This window comes from Salmo salar, chromosome ssa10, assembly GCF_905237065.1.
Source record: "Salmo salar chromosome ssa10, Ssal_v3.1, whole genome shotgun sequence".
Taxonomy (NCBI): domain Eukaryota; kingdom Metazoa; phylum Chordata; class Actinopteri; order Salmoniformes; family Salmonidae; genus Salmo; species Salmo salar.
Genome location: NC_059451.1, coordinates 31,439,230 through 31,463,039, shown reverse-complemented (window position 1 = coordinate 31,463,039; position 23,810 = coordinate 31,439,230). Strand labels below are relative to the sequence as shown.

The 23,810-nt window shown below is 45.9% G+C and overlaps 1 protein-coding gene across 2 annotated transcripts in view; it reads right to left on the bottom strand.

Moving 5' to 3' along the window:
* Positions 1–271: 271 nt before the first annotated feature.
* Positions 272–23,810, bottom strand: part of LOC106560230 (phospholipid phosphatase 3) — a 43,521-nt gene continuing 19,982 nt past the window's right edge. For both annotated transcript variants that reach the window (XM_014122871.2, XM_014122869.2), the window contains exons 3-7: positions 22,041–22,133; positions 21,736–21,923; positions 21,474–21,531; positions 12,375–12,551; positions 272–2,746 (exon numbers count right to left, since the gene is read on the bottom strand). In XM_014122871.2, the coding sequence (XP_013978346.2) occupies positions 2,618–2,746; positions 12,375–12,551; positions 21,474–21,531; positions 21,736–21,923; positions 22,041–22,133 (645 nt within the window). In that variant the 3' untranslated portion in view covers positions 272–2,617. The remainder of the gene's footprint in view (positions 2,747–12,374; positions 12,552–21,473; positions 21,532–21,735; positions 21,924–22,040; positions 22,134–23,810) is intronic.

Genomic DNA, 23,810 nt, shown 5'->3' with positions numbered 1-23,810 from the left:
AGAAATATATAGGTCATGACAGGCAAATATACTTTTTAAGTTGCTCCAATTGACCTAAGCTTTTATAACATTGTGGTCAAGTTTTGAAACGTGTTATGACACTTAAAGATGCTCTTTAGACACTGTTATGGAGTTGTCATGAACAACACTGTGTTACCCTATTACCTTATATGTTACCCTATTTTCCTGAGACCCAGTTGAGACATGAAACTAACACTACAGATCATCAATATACTGTAAAACCATAGAGTCAAGACAGGACTCCACACAGTTGTGTTCATAATGGGCTTTTTATTTAGAACCACATCTAGTAGAGCTAAGTACATTTAGCAGGACATTTTTTTTGCTAATATTTATTTTATACAAAATGAGACAATACAAAAATACTGATAGTGAATTTTAAGAAACTTGTAGGTGTGTTTGTTTTCAATGTGTATTAAAAAACATACTATCACAAATCTACAATATTTTAGTTAACTAAATACAAAAATCTGTCAATCAATGCTTTTTAAGCAGCACTTGGTAGATAACACAGGTTGTGGTTTCATAGTGGACAATAGCTAAACATAAGAAATTATATCTTATACAGTTAATTTTAGTGAACTATACATTATTTATATATTTATAAAATGAAAAGGGTTTTCTTAAATGATAGGACGGACTAAACGTGATTAGAAAGTGGTGATGCTGAGAAGATGTCTTAGGTTCTGTCCAAAATGGCACCCTATTCCGTATCTAGTGCACTTATTTTAGCAAGAAGAGCATTCTACAGGGCAGGGTTTCCCAAACTCTAGCTCTAGCACTACACAGCTGATTCAAATAAATCAAAGTTAGATGATGAGTTGGTTATTTGAATCAGCTGTGTAGTGCTAGAGCAAAAACCAGAACGTGCACCCGGGTGGGGGGCCCAGGACCGAGTTTGGGGAACCCTGCCATAGGCAATAGTGGGCCACTTGAGATTTCCCCTAAGTAAACTGAGCTGTAAAATAAAATGGCTGATGGGGATAGGTTTGTTAATTACATCACTGGACTAGCACTGAACATGTTAAAGATCCATCATAGCAGAAAATAAAAATATTCAATCCACAGTTTTCTAATATTCTCCGGACAGGGTCTCATCCCTCCATCCCTGGCCCTCTCTGACACACACGTACGCAAACATAGTGGTACACACTCTTGGCACAGACAGTGGTGTGTGTGAGGGGGGTTCATGCTATACACACTACCAGGAGGATTAATTAAAACAAACACAGACACAGACATAATCACACAAGACATGCAAACCCTCACACACACACACAAAACACAGTGACACACAGGACACATACTGCCAATGAGTGATTGGGTGGGCCAGAGCCCCTCCCTGCCAGCGGAAAGAGCCCCTATCCCATAATAATGTGACAGCTTAGCTGTCAATCAACCCTACGTCCATGGCAACAGACCACACCTCCACCTATGCAGCTAATCAGATGGCAGCGTGGCACAGCCACACCCCCACACCGAGTGACAGGTGGCTGAGAGATATTTACCTCCCCCTCCCTCCATTCTTCCCCACCTCCCCCAAACTAATACTAATCAATATCTCTCCTTTACCCTCCATCGTTCATGAAACCCTTCTTCATCTCACCCCCTCTTTCAGAAAACATCATCTCAGGTTAGGCTACTCAAAGGGGCAGTTATAAGAGGCTTGTTGAGCGGACAACTAGACTAGTCTAAACTTCTATACCTGGAGTTAGAAGCTAGAGGTGGATTTCATTAGATTTTTATAAGGATCTTTTTTTGTCCTCATTTGGACTAATATTCCAAGAGTCCTTAAATGTGTCTGGTTCCTCTCCAGGTCTCTTCCTTCTGTTGTAGTAGTCAGTAGCTGGCATTGGACAAGTTAACTAGTTATAGGTTAACTTCAACCTTCTACGTAAGCATCAACAAGCGTTCTTATAGCTGGTCCATCTGGTGATGAGTGGTGATAATCGACAGTAAACTGGATTCTAGTGCTGTAAGTTATTCTACTCTATATTGTTACTCACATACTAGATGTGTCATGTGCTAGTAATATTGCAGTAATATAGTTCCTATTACTAAGGAAGTTGTTATCCTATGTCAAGGCCTCAGACAGAGACAGCTAATATGTCTGTCTTTTTCTCCTTCATTCATTCATTCATTCATTTATTTATTTAATTTTTTTTCCCTTTGTGTGGATACATTGTGTTCCGTTTCAACAGCTCTGCACGTCTGTCTGTCTGTCTGTCTGTCTGTCTGTCTGTCTGTCTGTCTGTCTGTCTCTGTCTGTCTGTCTGTCTGTCTGTCTCTAACTTCTTGTCTTTTAGCTTTTGATTCTTTTCTTTTTTCTCTAACTTGGGCTCAAATCAGAATAGTAGTAATAACAATAGTAGTAAAGAGTCTGGATAGTGGTTTCTGCAGGGCAGGACTCAAATAAAGCACTACTCCCTAAGTAGTGCACTACTTTGCACCAGCGGGTGTGATAAGTAGTGCACTATATAAGGAGCAGAGTGTGATTTGAGATGCGACCATAGTCTCTCTGGTCGCTACATTCTACTGTCCAATGGGCGGTGAGAAGCGCTGTGATAGGCTCCTCGGTCAGGGGAAGGGGCCTGTCTCACACCATGTTGTGGTGGTTGTTCCGCTCGATGATGTCAGCAGGGGGGAGGAGCTCCTTCTTGATGGGGGAGGGAGGGGGCGAGGCAGGCTTCTCCTGCGGCTTGAACAGGTCAGATACATAGAACACCTGGGTGGGGGAGAGAGAAATGTTAAAGTACTATACCTACACATAATAAGCAGCTAGAGTGAGTAATTTGACCAGAGGAAATTACTGACTATGGCTCACAGTGACAGCCCTACATCATCATCACCATCATCATCATTATTAGGACGAGAACAAAGGGAGCCAGGCTTAAGATGGGTCTCCTTTACTCACCCCTTTCCTCAGCCCTCTTTCCAACCTCTTCCTCCCACTGTCTCCCCCTGTCTCCCCCTCAGGTAGTGAGCTCACTGTACACTAGCGTGGGACTTGAAAGGCAGAGGGAGGAAGAGAAACCGAATGCCAGCTTCTTCCTGAGGTCATCGCTCTCTCCTCTCTCTTCAGCCCTCTGCTCCCTCCCCCCTCACTCCACCCTCTGCCTCCTCCTGAGTCTCCCGAGAGGGAAGGAAGAGATATGGGACTCCTGATGACGTCATTGGCCAAACAGGAAAGCGGACAGGTTGGGCAGGAAGTGGGCCTATGGAAAAGGCTCTTAACAACAGCATAGTCTCTTCCCCTCTCATTCTCTCTCTAATTCTTCCCCTCTCTCCTCTCCCGCTTTCCCCCTCCTTCTCTCCTTCTCTCCCCCTTCCTTCTCTACACCTGCATTGCTTGCTGTTTGGGTTTTAGGCTGGGTTTCTGTACAGCACTTTGAGATATAAGCTGATCTAAGAAGGGCTATATAAATACATTTGATTTGATTTGACATCCAAACAGGCTGAGCTGATGGGGACAGATATAGAGGTCATGGGACAGATTCCAGACAGCCTGCTGTCAGAGCATGACCTTTAATGACCTTTACTAATGACCTTTGACTGAGTCATGCCATCATTATAGGGAGACCCATAATAGACCCTGTCAGCTCAATAAAACATAAAGATCACTAGAACAACAGGCCCTGTGTGTGTCTGTGTGTCTGTGTGTGTCTGTATGTGTGCGTGAGTAAGTTCGTGCATACAAATGTGAATTCATATATGCAGTGTGTGTAGCAGTGTTGTGAGCAGAGTGGTGAATGCTATCATACAGTGTTTCTGACCACTACAGTTAAAGATGTGGGCAGCATTCCAAACCGCTGTTCTCACAAGGACGTAGGCATCCAATCACAGCAGGCCTTGTCCACCTGCTGACCTCTAACCCCTGACCCCTGGCTGGCTGAGGCCTCTCAGCACGAGGCTTCCTGTGCACACACTCACACACAAGCACGCACGCACACAAACACACCACCTCCCAGCATATTGTGTAAGAAATGCAGACTCAGCAACAGACACCAGGGGAGGGAGGACTGTGCGCTCCTTAATGTGGCCCTACTGTAAACATGCCAGTGGAACATTTAAAGGGGGGATACTGTCTCAGGGAAGTCCTCCCTTCATCAGATCCCTCCATCACTGAGTACAGCCTGGGACAGGTATGTATTTTCCCTACAGAGATTGCCATCATACTATAGTTTTTAAGAACACTACCAGTCATATTTAGAGTCCTCTGTCACACAATGTGACTCATGAATACACTGAGTCAGACAGGACATTACATCGTGATATGGCAGGAAGTAGGTGAGTGTGCCTAAACCTAACAGGCACGGCTCGACCTCTGGCTACTGGTGTACAGAGAACACAGTGCCCCACACAAACTACCTGCCCTCCAGGACACCTACAGCACCCGATGTCACAGGAAGGCCAAAAAGATCATCAAGGACAACAACCACCCGAGCCACTGCATGTTCACCTCGCTATCATCCAGAAGGTGAGGTCAGTACAGGTGCATCAAAGCTGGAACCGAGAGACTGAAAAACAGCTTCTATCTCAAGGCCATCAGACTGTTAAACAGCCATCACTAACACAGAGAGGCTGCTGCTTACATACAGACTTGAAATCATTGGCCACTTTAATAAATGGATCACTAGTCACTTTAATAATGGCACTTTAATAATGTTAACATATCTTGCATTACCCATCTCACATGTATATACTGCATTTTATACCATCTATTGCATCTTGCCTATGCCGCTCTGTCATTGCTCATCCATATAACTTTTGGCATAAACTCAACAAAAAAAGAAACGTCCTCTCACTGTCAACTGCGTTTATTTTCAGCAAACTTAACCTGTTGGGGCTAGGGGGCAGTATTTGCACGTCTGGATAAAAAAAATTACCCGATTTAATCTGGTTACTAATCCTACCCAGTAACTAGAATATGCATATACTTATTATATATGGATAGAAAACACCCTAAAGTTTCTAAAACTGTTTGAATGGTGTCTGTGAGTATAACAGAACTCATTTGGCAGGCAAAACCCTGAGACATTTTCTGACAGGAAGTGGATACCTGATGTGTTGTATTACCTTTAAACCTATGCCATTGAAAAACACAGGGGCTGAGGAATATTTTGGCACTTCCTATTGCTTCCACTAGATGTCACCAGCCTTTACAAAGTGTTTTGAGTCTTCTGGAGGGAGATCTGACCGAACAAGAGCCATGGAACGATGATGGCCCATTAGACACCTGGCGCGCGAGTTCATGTTGGGTACCCTCGTTCCAATACGTTATAAAAGAGAATGCATTCGTCCACCTTGAATATTATTCATGTTCTGGTTAAAAAAGGCCCTAATGATTTATGCTATACAACGTTTGACATGTTTGAACGAACGTAAATATATTTTTACCCCTCGTTCATGAAGTGAAGTCCGGCGGGCTTAGATCATGTGCTAACAAGACGGAGATTTTTGGACATAAATGATGAGCTTTTTTGAACAAAACTACATTCGTTATGGACCTGTGATACCTGGAAGTGACATCTGATGAAGAGAATCAAAGGTAATGGATTATTTACATAGTGTTTTCGATTTTAGATCTCCCCAACATGGCGGCTAGTCTGTATCGCAACGCGTATTTTTCTGGGCGCAGTGCTCAGATTATTGCAAAGTGTGATTTCCCAGTAAGGTTATTTTTAAATCTGGCAAGTTGATTGCGTTCAAGAGATGTAAATCTATAATTCTTTAAATGACAATATAATATTTTACCAATGTTTTCTAATTTTAATTATTTAATTTGTGGTGCTGACTTGAATGCCGGTTATTGGAGGGAAACGATTTCCTGAACATCAACGCCACAGTAAAACGCTGTTTTTGGATATAAATATGAACTTGATAGAACTAAAAATGCATGCATTGTCTAACACAATGTCCTAGGAGTGTCATCTGTTGGAGATTGTAAAAGGTTAGTGCATAATTTTAGCTGATTTATGGTTTTGGTGACGCCTGTCTTTGAATTGGCACAACATTACACACAACTCTTGTAAATGTACTGTCCTAACATACTCTAAATTTATGCTTTCGCCGTAAAACCTTTTTGAAATCGTAAAACGTGGTTAGATTAAGGAGATGTTTATCTTTCAAAGGGTGTAAAATAGTTGTATGTTTGAAAAATTTGAATTTTGACATTTATTTGGATTCAAATTTGCCGCTCTTGAAATGCACCTGCTGTTGATGGAGTGCACCACGGGTGGGACGCTTGCGTCCCACCTAGCCCATAGAGGTTAACATGTGTAAATATTTGTATGAACATAACAAGATTTAACAACTGAGACATAAACTGAACAAGTTCCACAGACATGTGACTAACAGAAATTGAATAATGTGTCCCTGAACAAAGGGGGGGTCAAAATCAAAAGTAACAGTCAGTATCTGGTGTGGCCACCAGCTGCATTAAGTACTGCAGTGCATCTCCTCCTCATGGACTGCACCAGATTTGCCAGTTCTTGCTGTGAGATGTTACCCCACTCTTCCACCAAGGCACCTGCAAGTTCCCGGACATTTCTGGGGGGAATGGCCCTAGCCCTCACCCTCCGATCCAACAGGTCCCAGACGTGCTCAATGGGATTGAGATCCGGGATCTTCGCTGGCCATGACAGAACACTGACATTCCTGTCTTGCAGGAAATCACGCACAGAACGAGCAGTATGGCTGGTGGCATTGTCATGCTGGAGGGTCATGTCAGGATGAGCCTGCAGGAAGGGTACCACATGAGCGAGGATGTCTTCCCTGTAACGCACAGCTTTGAGATTGCCTGCAATGACAACAAGCTCTGTCCGATGATGCTGTGACACTCCGCCCCAGACCATGACGGACTCTCCACCTCCAAATCGATCCCGCTCCAGAGTACAGGCCTCGGTGTAACGCTCATTCCTACGACGATAAATGCGAATCCGACCATCACCCAAGGTGAGACAAAACCGCGACTCGTCAGTGATGAGCACTTTTTGCCAGTCGTGTCTAATCCAGCGACGGTGTGTTTGTGCCCATCGGCGACGTTGTTGCCGGTGATGTCTGGTGAGGACCTGCCTTACAACAGGCCTACAAGCCCTCAGTCCAGCCTCTCTCAGCCTATTGCGGACAGTCTGAGCACTGATGGAGGGATTGTGCGTTCCTGGTGTAACTCGGGCAGTTGTTGTTGCCATCCTGTACCTGTCCCGCAGGTGTGATGTTCGGATGTACCGATCCTGTGCAGGTGTTGTTACACGTGGTCTGCCACTGCGAGAACGATCAGCTGTCTGTCCTGTCTCCCTGTTGCGCTGTCTTAGGCGTCTCACAGTACGGATATTGCAATTTATTGCCCTGGCCACATCTGCAGTCCTCATGCCTCCTTGCAGCATGCCTAAGGCATGTTCACGCAGATGAGCAGGGACCCAGGGCATCTTTCTTTTGGTGTTTTCAGAGTCAGTAGAAAGGCCTCTTTAGTGTCCTAAGTTTTCATAACTGTGACCTTAATTGCCTACCGTCTGTAAGCTGTTAGTGTCTTAGTGACCGTTCCACAGATGCATGTTCATTAATTGTTTATGGTTCATTGAACAATCATGGAAAACAGTGTTTAATAAACCCTTTACAATGAAGATCTGTGAAGTTATTTGGATTATTATCGTGTAGTGGAGCTGCAGAAGTGTTGATCTCCACTTTCTGGAGGATCGAGTTTTGAAATCAGTGGTATTAGAGTATGATAGCTAAATAGATGGAGAAAACACCTGTTTACAGATTACATCTTCAAACTAAGGGCAACCATGGCATGGCATCCATGACAGGGAGACTCATCCATCATGCATGTTGATGTATACAGGTAAGATAGTCTAACGTTAGCTAGCTACATTTTCAGATCTTACACGTTTCTCATTTTGACAGAAAGTGGTTTCAGTCAACCTAAAGTGTACTGTTAGCTAGCTATCTAACGTTAGCTGGCTGGCTCCCTAGCTAACGTTACGTGTATGACGTTATTACTTGTATCCCAGAACCGTTTGCTTTGCAAGTTAGAGCCTAATGTTAGATAGCTAACATTGAACCTGGTTGGTTAGCTCCCAGCAGATTCATGCAGGGTAGTAATGACATGATTTGACACTATGTTCATTGTTGTTTAACTAGATAACGTTAGCTGGCTGGCTCGTTAGCTAACGTGACATGTGTGATCTAATACATTGTTTAGCTAGTTAGGTTCATTGTATTAAGATAAAGTGTACAACACCCGTTGAATATGGCTGGTGTCAGTAAATGTCAGCAAAAAAGTGTAATGAAATTGTTGCCAGCAGAGCTGGTAAGGCTGTTTTCATGTAATTCAGAGGTAAACAAAACATTGGCCAGAGCGTCAACTGTGCGCTCTGAACGCTCAGAGAGCCAAAATGAGATGGGTGGGGCTAAACATAATGTTAAATTTCACTGCTATGCGGACGACACACAGCTGACAATTAATCTGGATGCTTGTACAGTCGTCTCAAATAAAACTGTGAAGGACCTCGGCGTTACTCTGGACCCTGATCTCTCTTTTGAAGAACATATCAAGACTGTTTCAAGGACAGCTTTTTTCCATCTACGTAACATTGCAAAAATCAGAAACTTTATGTCCAAAAATGACGCAGGAAAATTAATCCATGCTTTTGTTACTTCTAGGCTGGACTACTGCAATGCTCTACTTTACGGCTACCCGGATAAAGCACTAAACAAACTTCAGTTAGTGCTAAATACGGCTGCTAGAATCCTGACTAGAACCAAAAAATTGGATCATATTACTCCAGTGCTAGCCTCCCTACACTGGCTTCCTGTTAAGGCAAGGGCTGATTTCAAGGTTTTACTGATAACCTACAAAGCATTACATGGGCTTGCTCCTACCTATCTTTCCGATTTGGTCCTGCCGTACATACCTACACGTACGCTACGGTCACAAGACGCAGGCCTCCTAATTGTCCCTAGAATTTCTAAGCAAACGGCTGGAGGTAGGGCTTTCTCCTATAGAGCTCCATTTTTATGGAATGGTCTGCCTACCAATGTGAGAGACGCAGACTCAGTCTCAACCTTTAAGTCTTTACTGAAGACTTATCTCTTCAGTAGGTCCTATGATTAAGTATAGTCTGGCCCAGGAGTGTGAAGGTGAACGGAAAGGCTGGAGCAACGAACCGCCCTTGCTGTCTCTGCCTTGCCGGTTCCCCTCTTTCCACTGGGATTCTCTGCCTCTAACCCTTTTACAGGGGCTGAGTCACTGGCTTACTGGTGTTCTTCCATGCCGTCCATGGGAGGGGTGCGTCACTTGAGTGGGTTGAGTCACTGACGTGGTCTTCCTGTCTGGGTTGGCGCCCCCCTTGGGTTGTGCCATGGCGGAGATCGTTGTGGGCTATACTCGGCCTTGTCTTAGGACGGTAAGTTGGTGGTTGGAGACATACCTCTAGTGGTGTAGGGGCTGTGCTTTGGCAAAGTGGGTGGGGTTATATCCTGCCTGTTTGGCCCTGTCCGGGGGTATCATCGGATGGGGCCACAGTGTCTTCTGATCCCTCCTGTCTCAGCCTCCAGTATTTATGCTGCAGTAGTTTATGTGTCGGGGGGCTAGGGTCAGTCTGTTACATCTGGAGTATTTCTCTTGTCTTATCCGGTGTCCTGTGTGAATTTAAATATGCTCTCTCTAATTCTCTCTTTCTGTCTTTCTGTCTTTCTCTCGGAGGACCTGAGCCCTAGGACCATGCCTCAGGACTACCTGGTATGATGACTCCTTGCTGTCCCCAGTCCACCTGGCCGTGCTGCTGCTCCAGTTTCAACTGTTCTGCCTGCGGCTATGGAACCCTGACCTGTTCACCGGACGTGCTTGTTGCATCCTCGACAACTACTATGATTATTATTATTTGACCATGCTGGTCATTTATGAACATTTTAACATCTTGACCATGTTCTGTTATAATATCCACCCTGCACAGCCAGAAGAGGACTGGCCACCCCTCATAGCCTGGTTCCTCTCTAGGTTTCTTCCTAGGTTTTTGGCCTTTCTAGGGAGTTTTTCCTAGGGAGTTTTTCCTAGCCACCGTGCTTCTTTCACATGCATTGCTTGCTGTTTGGGGTTTTAGGCTGGGTTTCTGTACAGCACTTTGAGATATCAGCTGATGTACGAAGGGCTATATAAATACATTTGATTTGATTTGATTTGCTAAAGCTTAAGAAGGTGTGAACGATGCTGAATGGGTGTAGACAAAGAAGAGTTCTTCAATATATACCAAAACATTCAAAGGCCATTTTCACAAAAGTGAGTTTACAAGTTTATCAACTTTCAAAGCAGAATTACTTTCCTTTTGTTACTCAAAAATGCAGTGTATGATATACCATTTTGTAGCTCTGAGTCTCTACTTTTATCCAATGTAAAAAACGAAATTTCAAATTTTGCTACATAAGACCGAAACCAGGTGGTGAGTCACATTTTCTTAGCTTACAGCTTATTTGAAAATGTATTAAATTGTTTTTTTCCCTCAGCAAGCTACACACAATACCCTATAATTACAAAGTTTTAGAAATGTTTGCTAAATTATTTAAAAATTAAAACAGAAATATCACATTATTCAGACCCTAGGTACTTTGTTGAAGCACCTTTGGCAGCAATTACAGTTTTGAGTCTTCTTGGGTATGACACTACAAGTTGGCCAACCTGTATTTTGGGGAGTTTCTCCCATTCTTCTCTGAAGATCCTCTCTAGCTCTGTCAAGTTGGATGGGGACGGTTGCTGCACAGCTATTTTCAGGTCTCTCCAGAGATGTTCGATTGGGTTCAAATCCGGGCTCTGGCTGGGCCACTCAAGGATATTCAGAGACTTGTCCCAAAGCCACTCCTGCGTTGTCTTGGCTGTGTGCTTAGGGTTGTCGTCCTGTTGGAAGATGAAGATGACCCCAGTCTGAGGTCCTGAGCGCTCTGGAGCAGGTTTTCATCAAGAATCTCTCTGTACTTTGCCCTCGTTCATCTTTGCCTCGATCCTGACTAGTCTCCCAGTCCCTGCCACTGAAAAACATCCACACAGCATGATGCTGCCACCACCATGCTTCACCATAGGGATGGTGCCAGGTTTCCTCCAGACTTAACGCTTGGCATTCAGGCCAAATAATTCAATCTTGGTTTCATCAGACCAGAGAATCTTGTTTCTCATGGTCTGAGAGTCTAGGTGCCTTTTTGGCAAACTCCAAGCGGGCCGTCATGTGCCTTTTACTGAGGAGTGGCTTCCATTGGTTGAGTGCTGCAGAGATGGTTGTCCTTCTGGAAGGTTCTCCCATCTCCACAGAGGATCTCTGGAGCTCTGTCAGAGTGACCATTGGGATCTTGGTCACCTCCCTGACCAAGGTCCTTCTCTCCCGATTGCTCAGTTTGGCTGAGCAGCCAAATCTAGGGAGAGTCTTGGTGGTTGCAAACTTCTTCCATGTAAGAATGATGGAGGCCACTGTGTTCTTGGGGACCTTCAATGCTGCAGAAATGTTTTGGTACCCTTCCCCAGATCTTCCCCAGATCTCCCCCTCAACACAGTCCTGTCTCGGAGCTCTACGGACAATTACTTTGAACTCATGGCTTTGTTTTTACTCTGACATGCACTATCAACTGTGGGATCTTATATAGACAAGTGTGTGCCTTTCCAAATCATGTCCAATTAATTGAATTTACTTCAGGGGGACTCCAATCAAGTTGTAGAAACATCTCAAGGATGATGCACCTGAGCTCAATATCGAGTCTCAGATCAAAGGGTCTGAATATTTATGTAAATAAGGTATTTCTGTTTTTTATTTTTAATAAATTAGCAAAAACATCTAAAAACCTGTTGTCGTTTTGTCATTATGTGGTATTGTGTGTAGATTGATGATGATTTTTATTTAATTAATCAATTTTAGAATAAGGCTGTAACGTAACAAAATGTGAAAAAAGTCAAGGGGTCAGAACACTTTCCAATGGCACTGTATATATATATATATATATATATAACTGCAATACTGCTTGGTTTTTAACTCTCAACAGTTTCTCGTGTGTATCAAGAATGGTCTACCACCCAAAGGACATCTAGCCAACTTGACACTGTGGGAAGCATTGGAGTCAACATGGGCCAGCATCCATTTGAAACGCTTTCGACACCTTGTAAAGTCTATGCCCTGACAAATTAAAGCTGTTCTGAGGGAAAAAGGGGGGAGGGTTGCAACTCAATATTAGGAAGGTGTTCTTAATGTTTTGTACACTCTGTGTGTGTGTGTGTGTGTGTGTGTGTGTGTGTGTGTGTGTGTGTGTGTGTGTGTGTGTGTGTGTGTGTGTGTGTGTGTGTGTGTGTGTGTGTGTGTGTGTGTGTGTGTACTCACTATGCAGTAGGCCACCAGGGCGCCCTGTACAAAGCCGGCCAGTACGTCTGTGGGGTGGTGCTTGTGGTCGGAGACGCGTGATAGGCCGGTGTAGAATGCCATCATCAGCAGCGTGAACTGGAGGAGGGGGCGGAGCAAACGGGCACCTCGCCAGGTGAACCTGGACTGGAGATAAAACTGATGGAGGGATGGAAAGAGGTTGAAAGAGAGAGAAAAAGGGATTATTATTTTAATGCATGACCACAGAAAGACATTGAGCAGTAGGCGTTTGATCTTACACAGACAGATTTATAGTAAACATCTGAAGCTGATATGTATATCTGTATACCATCAGGAGAAATGATTTTGTAAAAGTGAATAAGTGTGAACTATATTGTGGTATATTACTGAGATGAGTGTCTTTAGGAAGTAGTATGACAGATGACAGGGACTGTGTTCTCTCCTCTCCTCTCTTCTCCTCTACTCTCTTCCCTTCTCCTCCACTCTCTTCTCCACCCATCTCTTCTCCTCTACTCTCTTCCCTTCTCCTCCCCTCTCTTCTCTTCTCCACCCATCTCTTCTCCTCTACTCTCATCTCTTCTCCTCTACTCTCTTCCCTTCTCCTCCCCTCTCTTCTCTTCTCCACCCATCTCTTCTCCTCTACTCTCTTCCCTTCTCCTCCCCTCTCTTCTCTTCTCCACCCATCTCTTCTCCTCTACTCTCATCTCTTCTCCTCTACTCTCTTCTCTTCTCCACCCATCTCTTCTCCTCTACTCTCTTCCCTTCTCCTCCCCTCTCTTCTCTTCTCCACCCATCTCTTCTCCTCTACTCTCATCTCTTCTCCTCTACTCTCTTCCCTTCTCCACCCATCTCTTCTCTTCTCCACCCATCTCTTCTCCTCTACTCTCTTCCCTTCTCCTCCCCTCTCTTCTCTTCTCCACCCATCTCTTCTCCTCTACTCTCATCTCTTCTCCTCTACTCTCTTCCCTTCTCCACCCATCTCTTCTCTTCTCCACCCATCTCTTCTCCTCTACTCTCATCTCTTCTCCTCTACTCTCTTCCCTTCTCCTCCCCTCTCTTCTCTTCTCCACCCATCTCTTCTCCTCTACTCTCTTCTCTTCTCCTCCCCTCTCTTCTCTTCTCCACCCATCTCTTCTCCTCTACTCTCTTCCCTTCTCCTCCCCTCTCTTCTCTTCTCCACCCATCTCTTCTCCTCTACTCTCTTCCCTTCTCCTCCCCTCTCTTCTCTTCTCCACCCATCTCTTCTCCTCTACTCTCTTCCCTTCTCCTCCCCTCTCTTCTCTTCTCCACCCATCTCTTCTCCTCTACTCTCATCTCTTCTCCTCTACTCTCATCTCTTATCCTCTACTCTACTCTCATCTTCTCTCTTCCCCTCTACACGCATCTCTTCTCCTCTACTCTCATCTCTTCCCTTCTCCACTTCTCTCCTCCCCTCTCTTCTCTTCTCTTCTCCCCTTCCCCTTCTCGCTCCTGTTACAAACACCTTTAAATGTGTGAGTGTGTATTATTCTGTGTGTATTATTCTTGTCCTGATCACACAGACCAGACTGTGTTCTGATAAATGTTCCTCCTTCAGCTGTAAAAAAACCCATGACCACTGACTAAACCCAACAGAAACGCACACGCACTCCGGTCCATGTTCAACACCCGTTCAGAGTGAACTCTCTCCCCCCATTAGAATAAACAGCAGACAAGCGGATGTGCCCTCTGACTCAGTCAGCTTAGCTGGGTTATATTTTACACCAAAGCACAACCAAAACAGGAATGCAAACGGCCAAGGCCATTCTCAATCACACACACACACACACACACACACACACACACACACACACACACACACACACACACACACACACACACACACACACACACACACACACACACACACACACACACACACACACACACACACACACACACACAAAGTGAGTTCAGGCCTGGACCCTTGGACTTCCTGTGTTTCTTCATCTCCCCTCAGACTCAGACCTGTACTTCCTGCTTCATATGGCCAGAGACTGGGTGGGGCAGTCTCCGGCAAGGTCTCTCTCACTCCCTTCCTCACCCCCTCTCTCACCTCTCCACTCAATTCAATTCAATTCAAGGGGCTTTATTGGCATGGGAAACATATGTTAACATTGCCAAAGCAAGTGAGGTAGATAATATACAAAAGTGAAATAAACAATAAAAGATTAACAGTAAACATTACACTCACAGAAGTTCCAAAAGAATAAAGACATTACAAATGTCATATTATGTATATATACAGTGTTGTAATGATGTACAAATGGTTAAAGTACAAAAGGGAAAATAAATAAGCATAAATATGGGTTGTATTTACAATAGTGTTTGTTCTTCACTGGTTGACCTTTTCTTGTGGCAACAGGTCACAAATCTTGCTGCTGTGATGGCACACTGTGGTATTTCACCCAGTAGATATGGGAGTTTATCAAAATCTGGCTTGTTTTTTAATTCTAATCGGGTTTGTTTTTTAATTCTACTCTCACCAAGTTCCACTCTCACCAAGTCCTAATTAGCTGACCTAACAATAGCCCAGTCAAACCCCCCTCCTCCCCATAAGGCTGTAAAATTCCCAGCGGAGGTATGGAGTAGGCTGACTGGCTCTTCCTGGAAGACAAGCTCATCATCATTGTTGCTCATCATTGTTGTCCTCGAGGAAGGAGAGGAAGGTACCCTCCCATCCCTCTCTCCCATCTCTCCCACACTCTTTCTCTTTCTCTCAGGGATGTTTATAGTTCGGGGGGAGGGTAAGGTGAAGGAGGGAAAAGGTATTGAGCTACTGGCTGTAGTTCCAGTTCTGGTCCTGGAGAGCTGCTGGCTGTAGTTCCAGTCCTGGTCCTATAGAGCTACTGGCTGTAGTTCCAGTCTTGGTCCTGGAGAGCTGCTGGCTGTAGTTACAGTCCTGGTCCTATAGAGCTACTGGCTGTTGTTCTAGTCCTGGTCCTATAGAGCTACTGGCTGTAGTTCCAGTCCTGGTCCTATAGAGCTACTGGCTGTTGTTCCAGTCCTGGTCCTATAGAGCTGCTGGCTGTAGTTCTAGTCCTGGAGAGCTGCTGGCTGTAGTTACAGTCCTGGTCCTATAGAGCTACTGGCTGTTGTTCTAGTCCTGGTCCTATAGAGCTACTGGCTGTAGTTCTAGTCCTGGTCCTATAGAGCTACTGGCTGTAGTTCCAGTCCTGGTCCTATAGAGCTGCTGGCTGTAGTTCCAGTCCTGGTCCTATAGAGCTACTGGCTGTAGTTCCAGTCCTGGTCCTATAGAGCTACTGGCTGTAGTTCCAGTCCTGGTCCTATAGAGCTGCTGGCTGTAGTTCCAGTCCTGGTCCTATAGAGCTACTGGCTGTAGTTCTGGTCCTGGTCCTATAGAGCTACTGGCTGTAGTTCTGGTCCTGGAGAGCTACTGGCTGTTGTTCTAGTCCTGGTCCTGGTCCTGGAGAGCTGCTGGCTGTTGTTCTAGTCCTGGTCCTGGAGAGCTACTGGCTGTTGTTCTAGTCCTGGTCCTATAGAGCTACTGGCTGTTGTTCCAGTCCTGGTCCTGGAGAGCTGCTGGCTGTGGTTCCAGTCCTGGTCCTGGAGAGCTGCTGGCTGTTGTTCTAGTCCTGGTCCTATAGAGCTACGGGCTGTTGTTCCAGTCCTGGTCCTATAGAGCTGCTGGCTGTAGTTCCAGTCCTGGTCCTATAGAGCTACGGGCTGTTGTTCCAGTCCGGGTCCTATAGAGCTGCTGGCTGTAGTTCCAGTCCTGGTCCTGGAGAGCTGCTGGCTGTAGTTCCAGTCATGGTCCTGGAGAGCTGCTGGCTGCTGTTCTAGTCCTGGTCCTATAGAGCTACGGGCTGTTGTTCCAGTCCTGGTCCTATAGAGCTGCTGGCTGTAGTTCTAGTCCTGGTCCTATAGAGCTACTGGCTGTAGTTCTAGTCCTGGTCCTATAGAGCTACTGGCTGTAGTTCTAGTCCTGGTCCTATAGAGCTACTGGCTGTAGTTCCAGTCCTGGTCCTGGAGAGCTGCTGGCTGTAGTTCCAGTCCTGGTCCTATAGAGCTGCTGGCTGTTGTTCCAGTCCTGGTCCTATAGAGCTACTGGCTGTAGTTCCAGTCCTGGTCCTATAGAGCTGCTGGCTGTAGTTCCAGTCCTGGTCCTGGAGAGCTCTGGCTGTAGTTCCAGTCCTGGTCCTGGAGAGCTGCTGGCTGTAGTTCCAGTCCTGGTCCTGGAGAGCTGCTGGCTGTAGTTCCAGTCCTGGTCCTGGAGAGCTACTGGCTGTAGTTCCAGTCCTGGTCCTGGAGAGCTGCTGGCTGTAGTGCCAGTCCTGGTCCTGGAGAGCTGCTGGCTGTAGTGCCAGTCCTGGTCCTGGAGAGCTACTGGCTGTAGTGCCAGTCCTGGTCTTACTCACACTACAGCCAGTAGCACTGCACGAGAGAAATGTTCTTACCACAGACTGAGGAATGTCTCACTAACACTCATCCATCAGAAGACTATTGTGTTTCTGCCCTGAGAAAAACTACTATAAAAAAACCACTAAAGATTTTTTCTAAACTCCATGACTGACTGAGAAGACATGAAGCCACAGTTTAGTGGTTTCTTACAGAAGAATTCTACTCAAGAAGAGAGACTGCTTTCTCTGACTAACTTAATCACTCTGGGACAGATATAAAACACAACTAGGAAATAGAGAGAGATAAAGAGATGTCCTGCCATCATTCCACACCACAACAGAATGTCTGTAATATTGTTGTTTACTAGCCCTCAATTATAAAAAAAAAAAAAGGATCCCTGGGCTGTGTGCTGATGTGTGTGTCGCTGTTTGTGTGAATGTGTGTGTCACTGTCTGTGTGAATACTGTACAAACTGCCTGGTCAGTTTATATTCCCTAGGAAAGTTGGCTCTTATCTCCTCGCTCTCTTCTTGCTCTCTCTGTGACTTCACCACTAGATCCACCTCCCAGAAAACGTGTTTGTGGTTTGAATGTCAAGCCTGCGGTCTGGAGGCACACCTCTCTTCTTCCATCCCTCCTCTCTTTTAGACTCCCTCTCACCATTCTAACAGAGGCTGTCAGAGAGAGGCAGGGAAATACCCAGTACTCACCACAAAATACCGCACAATACTCTAGGAAGCATAGGCCAACAGTACACACCCAAAAGCTTGACAACCCAGCTCAGCCAAGCTCAGCCTTTCCAAGCCCAAAACACTGAGCATAGTTGTGGAAATATCTGCAGACTTAATAGAGTGGAAGAGGAGATGGGGGGGATAAAGAGGGGAGGTAGAGACAAAGAAAGAGAGGGGGGGAGCTGGGGGGTCAGTGTATGTAATTAGTGTGTTGGAAGCGTGGAGGCCCGCTGGGGTACGAAGACAGACCAATAGACCACAACAGGTGGAGATAGGGAGAGAGAGAGAAAGAGAGGAGAGAGAAGGAGAGAGAGAAGGACAGAGGAAGTGTGTTCAGCTGTTAAGAGGAAAACAGGTGGAGTACATCCATCCATCCCTCTAGGGAGAGGCGGAAAGAAAAGAACTCTTCAGAATGTCTGATTAAACTATGAGCAGGAAGGAGGGAGGGAAGGAGGAGGGGTTAGTGGGGAGTCGGGATGATGAGGGGATAGAGGGGAACAAAGATCTTTTTCATCAGGCAGATGAATCCTGAAGCTCATTAACCCTTTACACTCGTGGGAATTGGCCTACATGGATAGGGCTAAATTGAAATGTTTAAATTTTTTTACAGAAGGAATATGAAATGCATAACCATGGTAGCAATTTTACATCTACTGTACTTTTTGCTGCATTTGTTGATAACGAAATCTGAAAAAAACTCTTCATACATTCAGTAAGATGATAAGAATATTCCTGGATAATGTGGGGTAGGATAAGTGAGAGGACTAACTGGTGTCTCCAAGTGGTCACACACCTCTCCAAAGTGTACACAGTTCCTAATCAATTTCTATGCACTTTTATGACTCAAGAGTCTTCAATTATAAGGTGCTTTTTTATTATTTTTTGCTCTCCTAGCTGTTCCGTTGAGGAACTAGAACAAGCACACTTGTAGTTGTTTTGGTTGGAACACAGCCCTGCATCACACAATTACTGTTGTTGTTTACACAATCCACAAACGGTCCATTATAAATTGCTGGGTCAGGAGGTGTCAAAATGAGTAGACCAAGGTGCAGCGTGGAATATGTTCATCTTGTATTTTAATGCCCAAAAATGAACACTTTACAAATAAACAAAAATGACAGCCGTCAGGTACTTACAACAAAACAGAAAGCAACTACCAACAAAAAATCAAAGGAAAAACAGGCTGCCTAAGTATGGCTTCCAATCAGAGACAACAATAAACACCTGCCTCTGATTGGAAACCATACCCGGCCAAAACATAGAACACAAAACATAGAATGCCCACCCACCTATCACACCCTGGCCTAGCTAAACAGAGAAAACACAGCTCTCCTAGGTCAGAGCGTTACAGTACCCCCCAAAGGTGCGGACTCCCGGCCGCAAACCTGAACCTATTGGGGAGGGTCCGGGTGGGCATCTATAATTGGCGGCAGCTCTGGTTCGGGGCGTAGCCCCCACACCGCCCGCTGATTCCCCCGCTTCTGTGTCGCCGGAGGAACCAGACCGTGGATCAACGCTGGAGGCTCTGAACTGCAGACCGCCGCTGAAGACTCGGGGCTGCAGACCGTCGCTGAAGACTCGGGGGCTGCAGACCGTTGCTGAAGACTCAGGGCTGCAGACCGTCGCTGGAGGCTCTGGACTGAGGAGTGTTGCTGGAGGCTCCGGACTGGGGAGCGTCGCTGGAGGCTCCGGGCTGAGGAGAGTCTCTGTAGGTTCCGGACTGGGGACCTTCGCTGCAGGCTCCGAGCCATGGATCATCACTGCTGGTTCCGCGCCATGGATCATCACTGGAGGCTTTGTGCCATGGATCATCACTGGAGGCTCCGGGCCATGGATTATCACTGGAGGCTTTGTGCCATGGATCATCCCTACAGGCTCCGGGCCATGGATCATCACTGGAGGCTTCGTGCCATGGATCATCCCTACAGGCTCCGGGCCATGGATCATCACTGGAGGCTTTGTGCCATGGATCATCCCTACAGGCTCCGGGCCATGGATCATCACTATTGGCTTCGTGCCATGGATTATTACTGGAGGCTTCGGACCATTGATTATCACTGGAGGCTTCCGACCATTGATTATCACTGGAGGCTTCCTACAGGGAGCTGGAACCGGTCTCACCAGACTGGGGAGACGCACTGAGGACCGCGTGCTCAAAGCAGGCACCGGCCATACTGGGCTATGGAGGCGTACTGGAGGAAGAGTGCGCGGAGCAGGCACAGGACGTACTGGGCTATGGTGGCGCACTGGAGGAAGAGTGCGCGGAGCAGGCACAGGGTCCACTGGGCCTTGGAGACACACTGGAGGTCTGGCGCTTAGGGCTGGCACAACCCGTCCTGGCTCGATGTTGACTATAGCCCGGCAAGGGCGGAGTGCTGGTACAGGACGAACTGGGCTGTGCTGGTGAATGAGGGGTACCGTGCGTAGAGCAGGTGCAGGATAACCTGGGCCGAAGAGACGCACTGGAGGCCAGATACGTTGAGCCGGTGCACTTCTCCCTGGCTGCCGGCCAACTCTAGCACCGGGCTGTGAGTACGCACTGGCAACACAGTGCATATCACCGCATAACACGGTGCTTGCTCGGTCACTCGCTCCCCACGGTAAGCACGAGGAGTTGGCTCAGGTCTTAACCTCGCCTTAGCCAATCTACCCGTGTGCCCCCCCAAAACATTTTTTTGCCGCTGCCTCTCGGCCTCCTGTTGCTTGCCTAGCCGTTCCTCCCAGTATCGTCGTTCCGCCTTCGCTGCCTCTATCTCCCATTGCGGACGGCGATACTCCCCAGGCCTTGTCCAGGGTCCTGCCCCATCTAGGATCTCCTCCCAGGTCCACTCCTCTGAGCCATACTGCTTGGTCCCGCTCCTCCTCCTGGAGAGTGCACGCTGCTTGGTCTTCTTGTGGTGGGTAGTTCTGTCACAGGCATCAAAATGAGTAGACCAAGGTGCAGTGTGGAATATGTTCATCTTGTATTTTAATGCCCAAAAATTAACACTTTACAAATAAACAAAAATGACAGCTGACAGTTCCGTCAGGTACTTACAACAAAACAGAAAGCAACTACCCACAAAAAAACAAAGGAAAAACAGGCTGCCTAAGTATGGCTTCCAATCAGAGACAACTATAAACACCTGCCTCTGATTGGAAACCATACCCGGCCAAAACATAGAACACAAAACATAGAATGCCCACCCACCTATTACACCCTGGCCTAGCTAAACAGAGAAAACACAGCTCTCCTAGGTCAGAGCGTGACAGAAGGGCATCATTTCAAAGCTTGTTCTATTGCTAACATGACTAGCTAAGTTATAAAATACAATATTACAGTGTTAGGCTTTCACAAGACAATTCAGGGAAACAGATCGTAATTTTGTGGCGAATAGAAAGGAGTCATGAGTGAATTCAGGTGTTTCTGCCGTGACAAATTTTCTTCACAGTAGACAAACATAGGCTCATTCTGTTCAGAACAACCCAGGGAATGAAACCATGTCATTACTGAACATCAAACATAGTGATCATAAACATTGATATGAAATTTGTTTTATGACATGGAAATGTGAAGGGCACATTTGGACTCAAAGCAGTATTTATTATAATCATCGTCTCATCTTTACAAATACATTGAGTCCTCTTAACTTACAGCTTTTCCCTCACTCAGACAACAACACAATGTGCTATAGCTGCCCAATATGCTAGAGGAATAGAGGAAACTTCTTGTCGCGTCCAGTGCTAAAGTTCAGAACAGCCAGTCAAACCCATACAGAGCTGTGAAGCGCAGAACCTGAGGTCTGACGTCATGTTTTACTATACAGCCACTGTGTTCCAATTAAGTCAGTGCCAAAATCTGCAATTTTCAACCCGTATACAGATATGAGTGTAAAGGGCTACACCTACTTCCCATGATGCCCTCTGTCATCTGCACCACTCCATTGTTTCTGTGTACCACAGTGTGCGTGTCTAATGTATGTGTGTGTGTATGTATGTGTGTTACTCACAGCCAGGTAGAGCATAGTAAACATGGAGAAGGAGGCATGTCCTGAGAAGAATGATTTCCTGGTAAAACAAACAAGCAAACATGAGTTGTGTGTGTGTGTGTGTGTGTGTGTGTGTGTGTGTGTGTGTGTGTGTGTGTGTGTGTGTGTGTGTGTGTGTGTGTGTGTGGTGTGTGGTGTGTGGTGCGTGCGTGTCTGTATGTGTGTGTGTGCCTCTGTGCACGTGTTTGTGTGCATGCATACGTGTTTTGGTATGTGTACTGACCTGGCTTCCTGTACTTTGCTCTCAGGGCCATTACAGGTGTATGAGGTGATGTATCCGAGGGAACAGTTGATGGCTGACCAGTCAGGGTTACACACGTCCAGGAAGTGCGGTCTCATCCTGCCCACTGACACCTTGGCGATGTCTGTGAACGACTGACTAATGGCACAGCCAAATATAAACACTCCAACCTAGAGATGCATTACAACCATTAGTACCATATAACCTTCATATTAAAACAAGAATATTCTTGAAATGTATAATTTATTGTCCAGTCTCTACCCACCCAGACCTCTACTAGTACTCACCTGTTTGTAGAGAGATGAGACATAAGGGTTCCCAATGAAAGACCTAGATCCCTCCCTCAGATGGTGAATCCTGTAACACTCTCCTATAACAATCTGTAGAGGAGAGGAGAGGAGAGGAGAGGAGAGGAGGATTTGAGATGAAGAGGTGAAAGGAATTGAACATTACAAACAAACTCTTGATCGGGTTCTGATGAGTGATTTTATCAACTATCATGCAGTTAGGTCAAACACATGCACACACACACAGTGACAATGTGTAACTAAGCATGCACATGTTGATTAAGTGAAGACAGGGATAAAACATGGAGGATGAAGACAAGATGGAGAGAAAGACATTGAGGATAATGAATGAATAATGGAGAGATGGACACATTGAGCATGGCCTGCCGTTCCCTGGGGCACGACTGATATGATGTCTTTAATGATGCGGTATGACAGAGGAGCTGATGGAAGGATGGAGGAGGGGATGAGATGGACAGATGACACCTCTAACAAAGACAGAGAGATATCAGAGATTCTATCTATGGCTCTGGGTTAACATTGTCACACGTCATGTAGCGCAACGGCCGTATGTACTGATCTGGCACCGATCTGTCTGATAACTCACAAACAACAAGCAGACAAACTAGCTACCGTATGGCTTGCACTAGGCTGGAACAAGTTTGCTCAGCTGATCGAGCATGGTTTGTAGTAGCTAGTGCATCATAACTACCGAGAGCAGAGTGATTTTCAGAATAAGGAACTAGTGTTAGGTGTTAGTGTTAGGCGATTAACACTGTCTCAGAGTCCTGCAGTGATGTTGTAACACTGTCACGATCGTCATAAGAACTGGACCAAGGCGCAGCGTACGTAGCGTTCCACATGTTTATTAAGTGAAACTCAAAAAAAAAAACTATAAATGAACACGTGAAGCTATGGAGTGCTCACAGGCAACTACACATAAACAAAACAAGATCCCACAAAACACAGTGGGGAAATGGCTGCCTAAATATGATCCCCAATCAGAGACAACAATAAACAGCTGCCTCTGATTGGGAACCATACCAGGCCAACATAGAAATAGAACAACCTAGATTACCCACCCTAGTCACACCCCAACCTAACCAACATAGAGAATAAAAGACTCTCTATGGTCAGGGCGTGACAAACACTAGAGTTCTGGCCTTAGCTTAGTGGGTTAACACTGTCTCAGAGTCCTGCAGTGATGTTGTAACACTAGAGTTCTGGCCTTAGCTTAGTGGGTTAACACTGTCTCAGAGTCCTGCAGTGATGTTGTAACACTAGAGTTCTGGCATAGCGTAGTGGGTTAACACTGTCTCAGAGTCCTGCAGTGATGTTTTAACACTAGAGTTCTGGCCTTAGCGTAGTGGGTTAACACTGTCTCAGAGTCCTGCAGTGATGTTTTAACACTAGAGTTCTGGCCTTAGCGTAGTGGGTTAACACTGTCTCAGAGTCCTGCAGTGATGTTTTAACACTAGAGTTCTGGCATAGCGTAGTGGGTTAACACTGTCTCAGAGTCCTGCAGTGATGTTTTAACACTAGAGTTCTGGCCTTAGCGTAGTGGGTTAACACTGTCTCAGAGTCCTGCAGTGATGTTTTAACACTAGAGTTCTGGCCTTAGCGTAGTGGGTTAACACTGTCTCAGAGTCCTGCAGTGATGTTTTAACACTAGAGTTCTGGCCTTAGCGTAGTGGGTTAACACTGTCTCAGAGTCCTGCAGTGATGTTTTAACACTAGAGTTCTGGCCTTAGCGTAGTGGGTTAACACTGT